Source organism: Argentina silus (assembly GCF_951799395.1).
Source record: "Argentina silus genome assembly, chromosome: 9".
In the NCBI taxonomy this organism is placed as follows: domain Eukaryota; kingdom Metazoa; phylum Chordata; class Actinopteri; order Argentiniformes; family Argentinidae; genus Argentina; species Argentina silus.
Genome location: NC_139663.1, coordinates 4247754 through 4260764, shown reverse-complemented (window position 1 = coordinate 4260764; position 13011 = coordinate 4247754). Strand labels below are relative to the sequence as shown.

The 13011-nt window shown below is 46.9% G+C and overlaps 2 protein-coding genes across 3 annotated transcripts; both read right to left on the bottom strand.

Moving 5' to 3' along the window:
• Window positions 1-3498: 3498 nt before the first annotated feature.
• Window positions 3499-3891, bottom strand: LOC310809174 (transmembrane protein 100; the record flags this gene model as incomplete). Its single annotated transcript, XM_083676361.1, has 1 exon — window positions 3499-3891. The coding sequence occupies one exon, from the start codon at window positions 3889-3891 to the stop codon at window positions 3499-3501; it is 393 nt and encodes a 130-aa protein (XP_083532487.1).
• Window positions 3892-8169: 4278 nt separating this feature from the next.
• tedc2 (tubulin epsilon and delta complex 2) lies at window positions 8170-12953 on the bottom strand. Of its 2 annotated transcripts, XM_083676359.1 has the most exons (10): window positions 12715-12953; window positions 12438-12584; window positions 12261-12316; window positions 11589-12141; window positions 11363-11416; window positions 11086-11164; window positions 10533-10680; window positions 10165-10269; window positions 9087-9280; window positions 8170-8907 (listed from the first exon to the last, which is right to left on the bottom strand). In XM_083676359.1, exons 2-10 carry the CDS (start codon window positions 12539-12541, stop codon window positions 8740-8742), a joined length of 1461 nt encoding a protein of 486 aa, XP_083532485.1. In that variant the 5' UTR covers window positions 12542-12584; window positions 12715-12953; the 3' UTR covers window positions 8170-8739. The 2 variants fall into 2 exon arrangements, with proteins under 2 accessions (XP_083532485.1, XP_083532486.1); XM_083676360.1 differs by lacking the exon at window positions 12438-12584.
• Between the last annotated feature and the right edge of the window lie 58 nt (window positions 12954-13011).

The window sequence follows — 13011 nt, the reverse complement described above, 5'->3', positions numbered from 1 at the left end:
TGTGTGTGTGTGTGTGTGTGTGGTAAAGACTGTTGCCTGGAATCAGTATTCCCAGCACGTCGCTCGCCAGCACTTTACAGTCTGTTTCTCTCAATGAATGTGCACAACTCTCCCTCTCTCTGTGCCTACTCCTATCTATCTGTCTCTCTGTCTTCTTTATAACTGCAAACAGAAAGGAGAAACACCACCTCTATGCTAATTTGCTGAGCAGGCATAGAACATTCAATACAATAACACATTATACCATATTACGTATTTTCTTCCCCATTGCATTGTAATCTCTTCCCCTGCTTAAATAATTCGGTGTTAAAGTGGTTTTCCATCAGATATCGAACTGCCCCTACCATAGCAAGGCCTTGTGTAAGCAAGATCATCCACTACCCTGTAGTGATTCCTCAACCTAATCCCTCTGTCAGTCTGATAGGGCCTTATCTAGGCTAAACAGTGACATACAGCAGATAAACACACTGCACTGTGGTTTGTAGTTGGGAGGGATGCTGTTAAATTGTCATCAGTACACAAAATCCCCATCTGGTGCTGGCCTCTGTCTCCCATCAGAGGGATTACCAGTGCACTGCTCGAAACACAGCTGTCTTAAGAAATATCCATGTCTATAAAATGTCTATAAAAATAGACATGAGCAGAGGCACAGAAGCGTTTTCTGGAGGTACAGAGTGAGACACAGGTGTTATCAGTAACAAGTAATCGTCTTTTGAGCCCATGCCCCACTGATCAAAAGGCACAGCTTGTGCTCCTCCTCTGTGGCCCAATGCCCACGCTGTTATTGTCCTGCTGCTAGAGGAACCAGAGTTCAGAAATCAGAATCTGAAGTTAACTTGACATTTTCACTGCTCTTTCCCATAATGCACTAACTCCCCTAAGAATAATCATGTTCCGTATGAATAATCGATTATTCATACGGAACATTGATCTCAATCTGGCCGTGCTTCTGTGTGTGTGTGTGTGTGTGTTTATCTGTGTGTGTTTATGTGTGTGTGTCCTATCATGTAAAGTGGAGACTTGTCTGGCCTAGCTCCCCCGTGTCTCCCTCTGTCCACCACACTGACTGAGCTATGGTGTACACACATCATGAGCTGCATATATTCAGGGCAAGGCAAAGCGTGAGAGCAACTGAACCATCGCATACTTCGACACTATAGAGTAGGCAGGCCTAACGTGGCAGGCTAACCAACAGGACAAGACTTTGACTGTTTACGGCTTCCTCTTATGACACAATTCACTGGCAGTGCTACCGATCTACAGGATTGGATCAATACTTAAGCGATTAATGACACCTCTCAAGGGTAAAGCAAGTTCAATACAGATTCCTTGTCAGACACAAGGCCAGACTCTCCTCTATTTCCTATGCAATCCCTCCTCGCCTACGCATCCAGAGATATATTGTAGTACAGTGAAGAAAACCCATTTGAAAAAGAGACTGTTTGTGAGTTTTCATCCCCGCGTCAGCATACACTTAGACTTCCCCCATTCATAGAAGTGTCTATTGACCGAGCTGAGTATACGTTCATTCCCTCAGGAGCAGACAAAGCGCAGTAGCTAGGAGAGAGGGGATGATTAAAAACCTGTATAGATCCTTTTAAAACACTGACAGTCATGAATGACAGCAGAATGGTCCAATGCTCTTATAACGTCACGATGAAAGAGGGGGTTTCCCAGTCATTCTCAATGTAGAACCGTTTTCTTCTGGGAGAGAGACAACAAATCCACATTCTCCGGAGAAAGATGAAAAAATGGTCAAGACCTGGGTGGCATGATTGATGAGTTTATGTGGGTGTGTTAATTTATCTACAGTATGGTGTGTGTGTGTGTGTGTGCGTGTGAATGTTTGTCTATGTGAGCGCACACCTGTGTGTATGTGTACGTGCATAACTGCTCCAGGGGGCTAGCATAATGGGTTTCAGTGTAAGATTAGGAAAACGGGGGTGGAGGAAGGGAGAAGGTGTATATTAATGGTAGCGGGGGGGGGGAGTACTGTGAAAAAGCTGTCGGGGTAGAGAGGGAGCGAGGGGGGACATTCTCAGGAGAGCAGATGGAAACGGGTAACACACAGAGCCTTTTTCCATGATCGCTCCACTCCGCTCAAGGCACCGGACGGGAGGGGAGGGTGAGGGTATGGGGGGGGGGGGGGGGGGGGCGGGGGTCTCCGCCGTGTATGCCGAGTCAAAGTGTCCCTCAGTGGCATGTCCCCTCAGCACAATGTCCTTCAGTAATCCTGCCCTGCTCTGGGCTACTCTGGGCTGGGTGAGAGGAGGTGAGGGTTTTACGTCTGCAGGCTGAGGTCAGAGCCAGTCAGAAGCTCACTCACTTTGTCTGTGAGACTTGCTCTGTGGACCAGAACAAAAGGGCCTTTGGAGTCCTTCCAGTGTTTCCTTCCACACATTTTCTCCACATGGAATTTCTCGCCTTTGGTCTTTATTCCTAGGCCATGTATAGTAGTCCTCTCTGTGCCTCAGAGGGCACAAAGACACACACACACACAGACACACACACACAGACACACACACACACAGACACAAACTATTCATATGTTGTGCTAGCGGAACTGGTCACACTACGTTGAGTATGTGGGACTCCTTTTGTCTCTTAGGCAATATGGAACAGTTCCAAAGGTCTTACACTCTTTCAGGCCCACAGAATCTGTCATGCACACACATACAGCCAAGCACGCACGCATGCTCACACACACGCAAACACACACACACACACACACACACACACACACACACACACACACACACACACACACCCTACAGTGGCCCAGCAGCCCCCTTCCCACTTCAGCTCCTCGTCCACACTCCACACAGCTGCCAGTAAGATCCTGCCGGACTCAGGTTCCACTCTCCCGTTGCGTAAAAAAAGCCTCAACACATTGCTGCGGTGTCACAGGACGAGTGAATGACGCGGGACGCTGACGCGGGTGCACTCCTCTTTCGGCCCGGTGTCGGGTTGCCGTCTCTGGCCCACTTCTCCCCTCTGACAGTCACCTGTCCTGGCAGGAGGAATGCCGCGACTGACGCTGCTGGTGACGGCAGCACTGACTCCAGCAGCGGCTCCGCATAGCGTGTTAAGTGTCCCGGCTCTCTCCCGCTGTATGTGCCAGTGTGTGGGTGTGTGTGTGTGTGTGTGTTTGTGTGTGTCTGAGGAGTGCATGTGTGCGTATGTCCGTGTGTGTCTCCTCTGAGGTTGTTTTGACACTGGACACCTGCCGTCTGACGGTAAAGCCAGTGCGTGAGGCTGTCCAGAGCTTTCTCTCTCTTCAGACTCCACAGCACTATAAAATCCTCTGTGTTCCTTCTGTCCATCTGTCCCGTCTATCCCCCTGTTCGTGAACCCCCCCATTCTCTCCCCACCTCTCTTTCAACTATATGAGCTGGGCCAAGCTCCATAAAGACTAGGGGGTGCGGGGGTTGGCCTCCCGGCTACTAGCCCACCCCTGTGCGTCTCTCCTCTCTCACGTCCCCGGGTCTCAGCGAGCGCTCACAGGGGGCACTGCTCAGAGGTGAAGGAGCCCCCCTCTTTCTTTTTCCTCTTCTTCTTCTTGTGGACCGACCAGCAGGCGGTGGCCATGAACACCAGGACCAGGCCCACTATCAGCAGCACCACCGACACCACTTTGGTCTGGGGCAGGTCGTTGTAGGTGTAGGTCACCCCGGTCCCCGCCACGCCGATCACCAGTGAGATGATCCCGAAGGGGAAGATGCAGCGGTACCAGGACTTCTCCATGCCCCCCGTGGCCTGGGAAAGACGCTCCAGGGAGGACAGCACGTCTGGGACCTTGGGGGCCCCTACTTCCAGGGACTGGCCCTCCTGTCCAAGGGTGGCCACTGTGGGCTGAGGCTGGCAGGCCAGGTGGCCCGTGGTGCAGCCCATCCTACAGCAGAGGGGTCCTGGGGGTCCGGGTGATCCAGGGACCAGGTAGGGGTGCTGCCGGGGATGCTTGTAGGCACCTCTGCTCTCCTCACTAGTCAGCACTGGTCTGGAGAGACAGACAGAGAGAAAGAGAGAAGAAGAGGAGGTTGTCTATGTCAACGCACATAGACTGGGAGGAATAGCTGAAATGTGAGATGAAGGGTTTGTTAGCTCAGGAATCCACTCACACACTCCCTTTCTCTCCCTCCATCTCTGGCTGTCTCTCTGTGCCCTGCCTACTGGTTCTTTGGCAGCACATTTTACACTCTGCTGTTGGGACTGTGGGGGGATATATAAGGGGCCAGCGGTAGGGGTGGAGCCAGGGAGGAGAGGAAGGGAGGGTCAAAGTCCCTGATTGGCTTTAGCCAGTGTGACGTCAAAGACTGGAGCAGGGAGGATGGGGAGTGAAGGGAGAACAGGAAGGGGGAGGGGAGACTGGAGTTAACTGCTCCTTTCCCATCTCCCCATCATTTCTCGTCTACCCAATCGCTCTCTTTCTTTTCTCTGTAGGGAATAGGGAGTATAAAAGCCTGCTGCTATCTTTTTTTTTCCTGAGAAAGGAGCACGATTCTATTTAACGATTTTAAAGATTGAAGATTCACTGGAATGAGTCCCCCTGAAGGTATTACTAAGCTACCTTTTCTCTATCAAAAGGAAGAGAAAGGAATGTTTAGACTAACAGCAGGAGTGTCTCCTGACTGCAAAAGCACAGCTGTGTCACTCTTGCATGGTAATTTCACAAACGGCACTCCCACTGCACCCAGCCACACCACAGACCACACACGCATGCAGCAGAATTCATACACTCCCTCCCACGCACACACACACACACACACACACACACACACACACACACACACACACACACACACACACACACAGAAAGACACAGAAGCCACATGCACCCACTCCTTCCCCTGCTGCCCACACACACACACACACACACACACACACACACACACACACACACACACACACACACACACACACACACACACACACACACACACACACACACACACACAGTCTCCTGCCAAATGGCTGAATGGAAGGTAATGTATGGATTGCAGTGTCTAATCCCCTCTTCACCAGGCTCTGGAGCATTTCTTCTTAAATCATTATATTACTCTCCCAGCCCACATAAGCCCAGTTAAGAAAAGGTGCCTGTCTAGGGCTGTGTGTGTGTGTGTGTGTGTGTGTGTGTGTATATGTTACTCTTGCTTGATTTTGAATGATCCTCATGAAAGAATACTTCATTACAGTAGATATGAAGCTTATATGAGGATAATAAAAAAAACAAATGGGGTACATACAGTATGGATGATTTGCATTGATAAGGCCTCCTTCATATGCAAGACGGCTGCGCCGTTTGAAGAATATCAACCTTGTCATGGATCTGGAATATCACATCTAAAACCCATCTACAAAGAGCCTATTGTGTGTGTGCCTGTGTGCGCACAGTGTGTGTGTGTGTGTGTGTGTGTGTGTGTGTGTGTGTGTGTGTGTGTGTGTGTGCAGTGTCTGTATGTACGGGAGATGGATGTGTGTCCCTGTACAGAGGCTGCACTGTAATCCCAGTTCACAGACAGAGGGATAACTGGTTATTGATGTCAGCCATTGAAGAGAAGCCCACATACGTTCTTTATCCTCTCATGTCTGTAACAAAAGCTCCACTACATCCCCCTACATACTGTACCAGGACAAGAGATCAATATCAAAACAACAAGTCATGTGTAGAAAGGTTATGGAATGGTCAATAACCTATTGAATGGGAGCAAGCCTGGTCTCTCTACTCATAACAATGAAGTGAACACTAAAGGGAAGTCAAGTAACACATTCTGCACAGGTCTACAACTGAAATTGAGACATGCATTTAGCCTTTTATATGTAAACCAAAACACAAATAATGTAATCAGTAACACACAAGGCATACACACAGAGCCACAAAACCACACACGAAACACTCGCTGACATGATAGTACGGTTAGCACCTGAGGTAAGATGTCGCCCTTCACCTCTCCCTCTCTCTAAAAGCTCTGGTCGAAGGAGAAGGCTGCCAGTGTGACAGCCTGAGTGGGGGGAAATCAAATAATAAACACTAATGCAGGGTAATTGATGACCACAGTGACTCAACCCTAGCCTCTGTAACTCAATGCCAGCAGAGACTGAGAGGCATACAGGAGAGTTAGGGGGAGAGGAGAGAGAGAGAGAGAGAGCGATGGAAGGAGGGGGACAATAAGGGAAGGAGAGAAGGGTGGCGGCGAGTGGAAAAGAGTCTGTGGGAGAGAGGGGACTATTGAGATTGATGTGTGGCTATTGTGGTTTTCTACTTGGATTCTGCTAGTCAGAGCGGATTCGGGGGTTAAGACACTGCTCACCCACTCAAACCAAATCAGAAATAATGTGAGAGGAAGCGAGAGGAAGATGGGATCCGGGAATAAAGGCGATATATCCAGTAGAGATTAAAAAAAAATAAAAAAAACGGCATTGGTTATTGGACATTTAGCCATGTCATGTGGGCGGGCCTGGTAGCAGGGTCAGAGGAAGGCTGAGCAGCGTGGGGTCTTCTCCCTCAGGGCGACTTCTGTGTTGTTTGGTCTTTGTATTGAAGCTGATGCTTTTCGTGTCTCCTCTTTCTCCCTTCACACGCCCTGGTCTGGCTGGAGACCGGGGCCGGTGCGGTAGCAGAGTCCTGCTGGGAATCTACAGTATCATGAGAGAGTGACTCGCAAACCACAATGATGCAGATATTGTTTTTGGATTGTAATGGATGGTTTGAGTACGTGTTCATTATTCAATAAGGAATGGTGGAAAGGTCCCAAAATGACTTGGAGACAGTGTGTACTGTACACCAAGCATGTAGTGAAGACTATTCTCAATAGTGTTTAAGCCCCGATAGTGTACGGCAAAGCAGAAAACACATTTGGAAATTTTATTCTATACCATAGGGAGGCCATTTCAAATAACTGTCTTTATTTGAGCAGCTGGTGGCGACAGACGTCTGTTTGATATAATTTCTCAATGAATAATGACCAGTTGGTAAGTTGTTTGTAACCCCTTTGGTCACAAAAGATCCTTCTTTAATTAAATTATCAGCCTATCAGAGTGGAGCTGTGGGTTAAGGACTGTTAAAAAGAGAGACTAATGTCACCTTGTCTACCTCCCTTGTTGTCTGTTGTCACAGACAGGGACTGCTCTTCCCAGCTGATACCCCTCTGAGAAGCTGTCCCGTGGCCACTCAGCCCCCACTGATGGGTGTGTGTGTGTGTGTGTGTGTGAGGGCTGTTACAGCAGGGTGCATACACCCACGGGCCGCTGTGTGAACCCAGCACCACCTGTCACCCAGTCTGGAGCAGCTTGTGCCATTCCCACGTCATCTGTGGGCATGTGGGCCTTTTTGTCCTCTCTGAGCCCCCCTACCTTGCACATACTTCCTCATATCTATCACACCGCCTCTGACAGACCCATAAATACATTTTTATATTGTCAGAGAGATATGTGGTCATACCACACTTTGACACTGGACACCTGCTGTATCATATAAATAAATTCAATCACTACATATGGAGAAAAAAAAAATGCACTTTGACGTCATAGATTTCCTAGGGAAGTCACATCTCTGGGGCAATTGCATGTGTTCAGTCATATGTTTCAACCAGGGAAGGCAGAAATCAGAGGATGGGCTCATTGTAATGCATGGAATGGAATGAGGAATGGTATTACAATGGGCTCGTCCTCCGATATCTACCTCCACCAGCCACTCCCGGTCTCAACCCGATGTGCATGATTAAAGACAACGACGGATTGTGGTGCACCTACACGATTTATCGACTGGAGGAGTGCTGGGCAGGCCATGAGAGGCACACACTGTGGATTACTCACTTCTGTCCTTTTTACTTGTTATCTGTAGTCATGGCACCCCTGTAGTTGTTATAAGTGCAGCAGAGAATGTCTTTAAAACCCCTCCATTGTTCCCCTCCCACACCACAGCATCCACAGACCAGAAGATTGTCGGCTTCTCTCGCTGCTGAAATGAGTCACCACCTTGTTTGAAACAGAGAACCACTCTCTCCCTATTAGGAGAACTTTCAATGTCATTGTACCTAAGTAGCTCTGAGAGTAAAAAGTAAAACTCAACATTAGAAAGATATTTTGATATTAGTTCTTGTTTTGAAACAAGTTGTGCAATGAGTAGAGCGCCATCTGCTGGCTCAATCTACAACAAAGGTCAGTGGGTTACCGGCACACTTGGTTATATCATTTGCAAACAAGTTAATATTGTACACTACAGATTTGCATATAGGAAATACCTCTATCAGTATCAATCAATTTGACCAAAAGGCATCATTTACTAAAATATCAGTTTTGAGGCATACAAAGACAAAAGGCACAATGATTGTTGAAAAAAGACAAGTCACATTTGTTGAGATGCACAGGCGTCTGCGTCCACTTGAATAAAATTAAGGCCACTTAATTAAGAAATAAATCATTCATTCATTGGGCATTTTACAAAGAGAGAGTAAGGAAGAGAAGAGATAATCAAACACAAACACTGCCTTTTCTTGGCAGCTTGATACATCCTGTCAGGGTGCTGTGGTTGCCAGGATTTCATATATCAGGCAGAGAGACAAAACCAGCTGTTCATCAGACAGCCCTGCCAATACACAATCATTCTGAATAAATACACTAATTAACATTCACAATGCAACGCCCTCTTTCCACTTCTGCATTCCTCTTTCTCTGTGCTCCAGGCCCCTTCGTCACTCAATGAATTGCTTTCTTCATTCAGGGTCTTATTTGAGTTCTGTTCTATTCTTTCTCTGTTCCTGTGTCAGGTTCAGTGTCCAAGACTATGGAGGGGAACCGCTCCCCTCCCTCACACAGTAGTGAGTACATGTCTCGGAGCATGGCAGGGCTAGAACATTTACGGGCAGAGAACATGGTGGAGAGACATGGGGACAGAGCATCAGAGAGATCCTGTTGGAGAAACACAACATCAGCAAACACATCCAAAACGTCTCACACGCAGAGAAGCAGATGAAGCAGCGTCTCTTTCACCACAGCGGAGGCTCAATTTCTACCTTCCACACACCTTTTCATTTTAGCTTACACACAACAGGTGTGGGTGTGTGTGTGTGTGTGTGTGTGACTCCTACCTGGTGCAGGTGAATCTCCTGCTGTAGCAGTACGACACTCAGCCTCAGCCTCTCCAGCTCTCTGAGCTCAGCCTCGCTGCTGTAGGTCAGGGTAGGGGGCAGGGTCGGGCTCACCGTGTCTCCCCACTCATCCTTCCTCCTGATGGGGCACACATCTCCTTCTCCAGGCCTCCATCGATCCCATGCCTTAGACTCTGGCGGAAAAAAAGGTTATTTTTAGAGTGTGAGCGTGAGCAACCGAACCCTAAAACGTTTCGCTAGGCTGCCTAAAGCCTTTAAATAGAAGGGACAAGCCAGCGATGTCAGGATGGACAGCTTGAAGAGCCCACCGTCACACACTGGGGGATCTGAGAAGCCAAGGAAAGAACAAATCTGGCAATGCGTTACACTGGGGTTCTATTTCCATTTTCCATACGTCAAGACAGGAATGGCTGAATTAGCTCGTTAGCGCGGGGAGATTTATTTTTCTGAGGAGGACTGTAATCGTCCTCGTTCTACTTTCTCTTTATGACAATGCGGCAAAAACATCGCTGTAATGAAATGTCCCTCAAATAAAACGCTGAAAAACAACTATCCTCATAACGGCCTTGTACAATAATATCTAGTAGAAAAGAAGAAAAACCCATACTCTGAAATGCCAGACGGAACAGTCGGACCCCCCAGGGAGAGTAGAAAGTGCTGGAAACTCAACTTCTGTCCTACACTGGCCCTGTGCCATTCACCTTTGAGAGCTCCAACTGTGAATTATAATCAACCCCCCCTCCCCCATGAAATATGTCACCTATTATGAGCACTACAATATCCCCATTCAGCTAAATCAAACCTAGCTGGGTGGATAGATTGTACCACAGTTCCTACAATTTCACCAACTGTGTCTTTGATTAAGTACCTGGCTGTCAGGGAATAGTTAGAGGCAGACTAATACACCTATTTTTCCAGACAGCTTTATTCTTGCCTGGCTAGCTACCCGCAATTACATAGACATTCAATGCTGCTTCAGACCAATGAAAAAGAGTGAGAGGTCTCTCATCAAGTCAGTTCATATCCAAGTATCCAAGTAGTGAACCGGTATTCGTACCTTCTCTCAGCCGGTCTGCTCGCTTGAGCAGGTCTCTCCTCATCTTCTCAAGGCCTTCCATCATCAGGAAGGATTCATAATCCCTTTCCTTGTATGCAGCTCCACCTGCAAAAAAGGACATGAGTTATGCATGGCACATTGACCAAGACCTGATCTCCAGAATGAGTGCATTATTACACATACACAGAGGAACAGTGTGATACAACTCAGCAATCAATCAATACAAATACTGGTAATATGACGATGTAAAAGTACTGAAGCTGAATTTCTCTATATTCATTAGGCATAATTATTATCTGAGCATAACAAACATTACAATCAAATAATTGCCAATAATTGCCCAGTGCGTCTCCTTCATCTGCAGGTACCTGGCTCTGTGCCCGGTGTCCTAGAGGTCTGGTGAGCCTGCAGCAGCTCGGCCTGGTAGCAGTGGGTCAGGTCGTGACACTGCCATGCCAGTCTGTCCACTTGGGCCCTGGTGTCAGCTGGGCTGCCCTTTGGCCAGTCCCTGGGGAACTAATCCACACACAAGACAAGGACACAGGTCAAGGAGAACAGACGGACTCAGAGAAATGAGCGGCCCCTTGCTGAGCTCAAACTTAGTAGATTCTCTCTAAATCCTAAAATCTGGCACATTTAGGCATTTTCTGGGGATGGTGATGATGGACATTGAATTTGATGCTTCCCGAATTTCTCTTAAGTGGACTGTGTTAGAGAGAGAAGTAACTGGATAAATTCATTATGGTTGTCACTTGACGCAATTCATTATTCAACAGTACTGCTTTCCATCTCACAAGTATGTCAAGTTCAACAAGTACAATGCTACTTATTGATTCAAAGTAATGCAAGATAAATGTCACATATAGCATGAGAGTGCAATAATACGGCTATTGTCAGATTGAACATCAACAGGAAGAATACCCTGGCTGTCACTCTCTCCAAGAAGTGAGTCCTCTCCGCCACTGGCTTGGATTGCACAGACAGTACTTCGTCCCACAACCTGAAGGTATTAAGAAGGATAGGTTCAACACGGCAAGCAAATGTGACAGCAATACAATACATTCACCTCTTGTTAACTATATAAATGCTGCTGCATGCAGAAAGCTGAATGACAATTATTGTGGGGAGTGATGGGTGTCAGGTATTCTGTATCCACATATGATGGTCAATCTAATGAGATAGCTAACAATCTACTGACCTGCTTTGTTTTTGCCGTAGTTTGCTCCATTTAGATAACAACTGGGATGGTGTCCTTTAAATGGACAAAAAAAAAAAACATGTAGAGTATGGGTTTAAAAATACATTTGTCATGAAACTAATACATATACATTTTCCTCTGAAGACAATACTAAACATTTAGTTGACTGATCCTCTGGAAGTATAAAATTCTCTACACAGTCATAAGCTGTAGACCAGCAGCATACTCATTCTGTGGAAGTGAAAGATGTGCCTTTCCAGCCCCCTCCTTGTGTGAAACAGATACTGATTCCTCATGAGGGAAGGTCGCAGAAGCTTTTGACACTTCAAGTTGTGCTATTGAGGCTTGTGGTTGACCCTGATCATGGACGGTAGGACCTGGAACGGCTTGCTTGGTTTTCCAAGAAGACCGGAGAGGTAAACCCTTTGATGACACAACTAATTGTTTCTGGACATAGCCTCTGACCATGCTGGCCTTGTCTTCTCCTCGATGATGACCTGTCTTCTGCCTTCCACCCCTGGAAGAGCTGGATACAGTAGACTTTGTACATTCTTTTCTCTCCTTGGTCGGTTTGGAGATGGATCTTATCCCTTTTGTTTTCACTGAGGCCTGGGAACTGTCCTTGCCCTTCTTCGCTGCATCCCCTGCTACTTTGTTTGGCTCAGTGCAGCTGTGAGGTTCTTTGGGGCGTGCTGTACCACTACGAACCCTAAGGGCCTTCTCCAGCACTCGCTCCAGTAATTCCATCTCCTGTATCTCCTCTGGAGGGACATCTGGGTCTTGAGATGGAAAAACATGCAGACAATGTGCATTATAACCAACAATGCAATTGCAAATTACCAGTATGTGCCAAAATATACTGAGCATTGATAGATCAATCTAATTGTGATCACCATACCTTTTTCAACATTATCTCTCAATTGAGTTTCTTTGGAATCTTTCTTCTGTGGTCTCCTGGGAAAATAGTGTAATCATGTAAGTCAAAAACACATACATTTACACACATTTACATCGTCCAACTCCACAAGACAGCTTTGCTGACTATAATTTGACAGGAGCTGGAAGTATAACTTACAAAGCGCGCAGTATCTCCCTGCATTGGTGGATTTTCTCATTGATTTTGGCCTCTTCTGCTTCGCACGACTTGAGGGCTTCATCCACAATGCTAAATAGTGACATGTTGGTAATTCTGCCTGGGACCTTTTAGAACTGGTGGCTGGGACTGTGGTGGTGGTGCACAGGAAACAGCAACATCGGTTTGACAACAATTGCATACAATATTATAGAACTCGGTGCAAACTCCTAGAATATATCAGAAAATACTTTACTACTCCCCCCATAAATGGACTCACGTGGAACTGGCACGTTGGTTGCAGAGGTCTTTGGTGGTGGTGGTTTGGAAGGCAAAGTTGCGGAAGTCATCCAGCTAACTAGCAAGCTAGTGGTTTTGCTATGTCCAGACGACTGTGACTAAAACATTCAACATTCTCTAGAATCTATAATGTTTACATTGAAATACTTCGTAAATATAAAGATTATTCATGTTGAAAAGAGCACTCAAGAAGGACCAACTTACTAGCTGGATCACTGAACTCCAACATCTCCCATGTGGATCTCGCGATATTAATGCTCGTTCCTATGGAAACGGA

What these genes read in the sequence shown, in the direction of transcription:
- tedc2 (XM_083676359.1), bottom strand. Translation starts at nt 12,541, where the DNA reads ATGTCACTATTTAGCATTGTGGATGAAGCCCTCAAGTCGTGCGAAGCA. An exon ending in CTACGGCAAAAACAAAGCAG is followed by an intron (nt 11,165 to 11,362) that starts GTCAGTAGATTG and finishes TAATACCTTCAG; the next exon opens with GTTGTGGGACGAAGTACTGT. An exon ending in AGCAGACCGGCTGAGAGAAG is followed by an intron (nt 9,281 to 10,164) that starts GTACGAATACCG and finishes TTTTTCCGCCAG; the next exon opens with AGTCTAAGGCATGGGATCGA.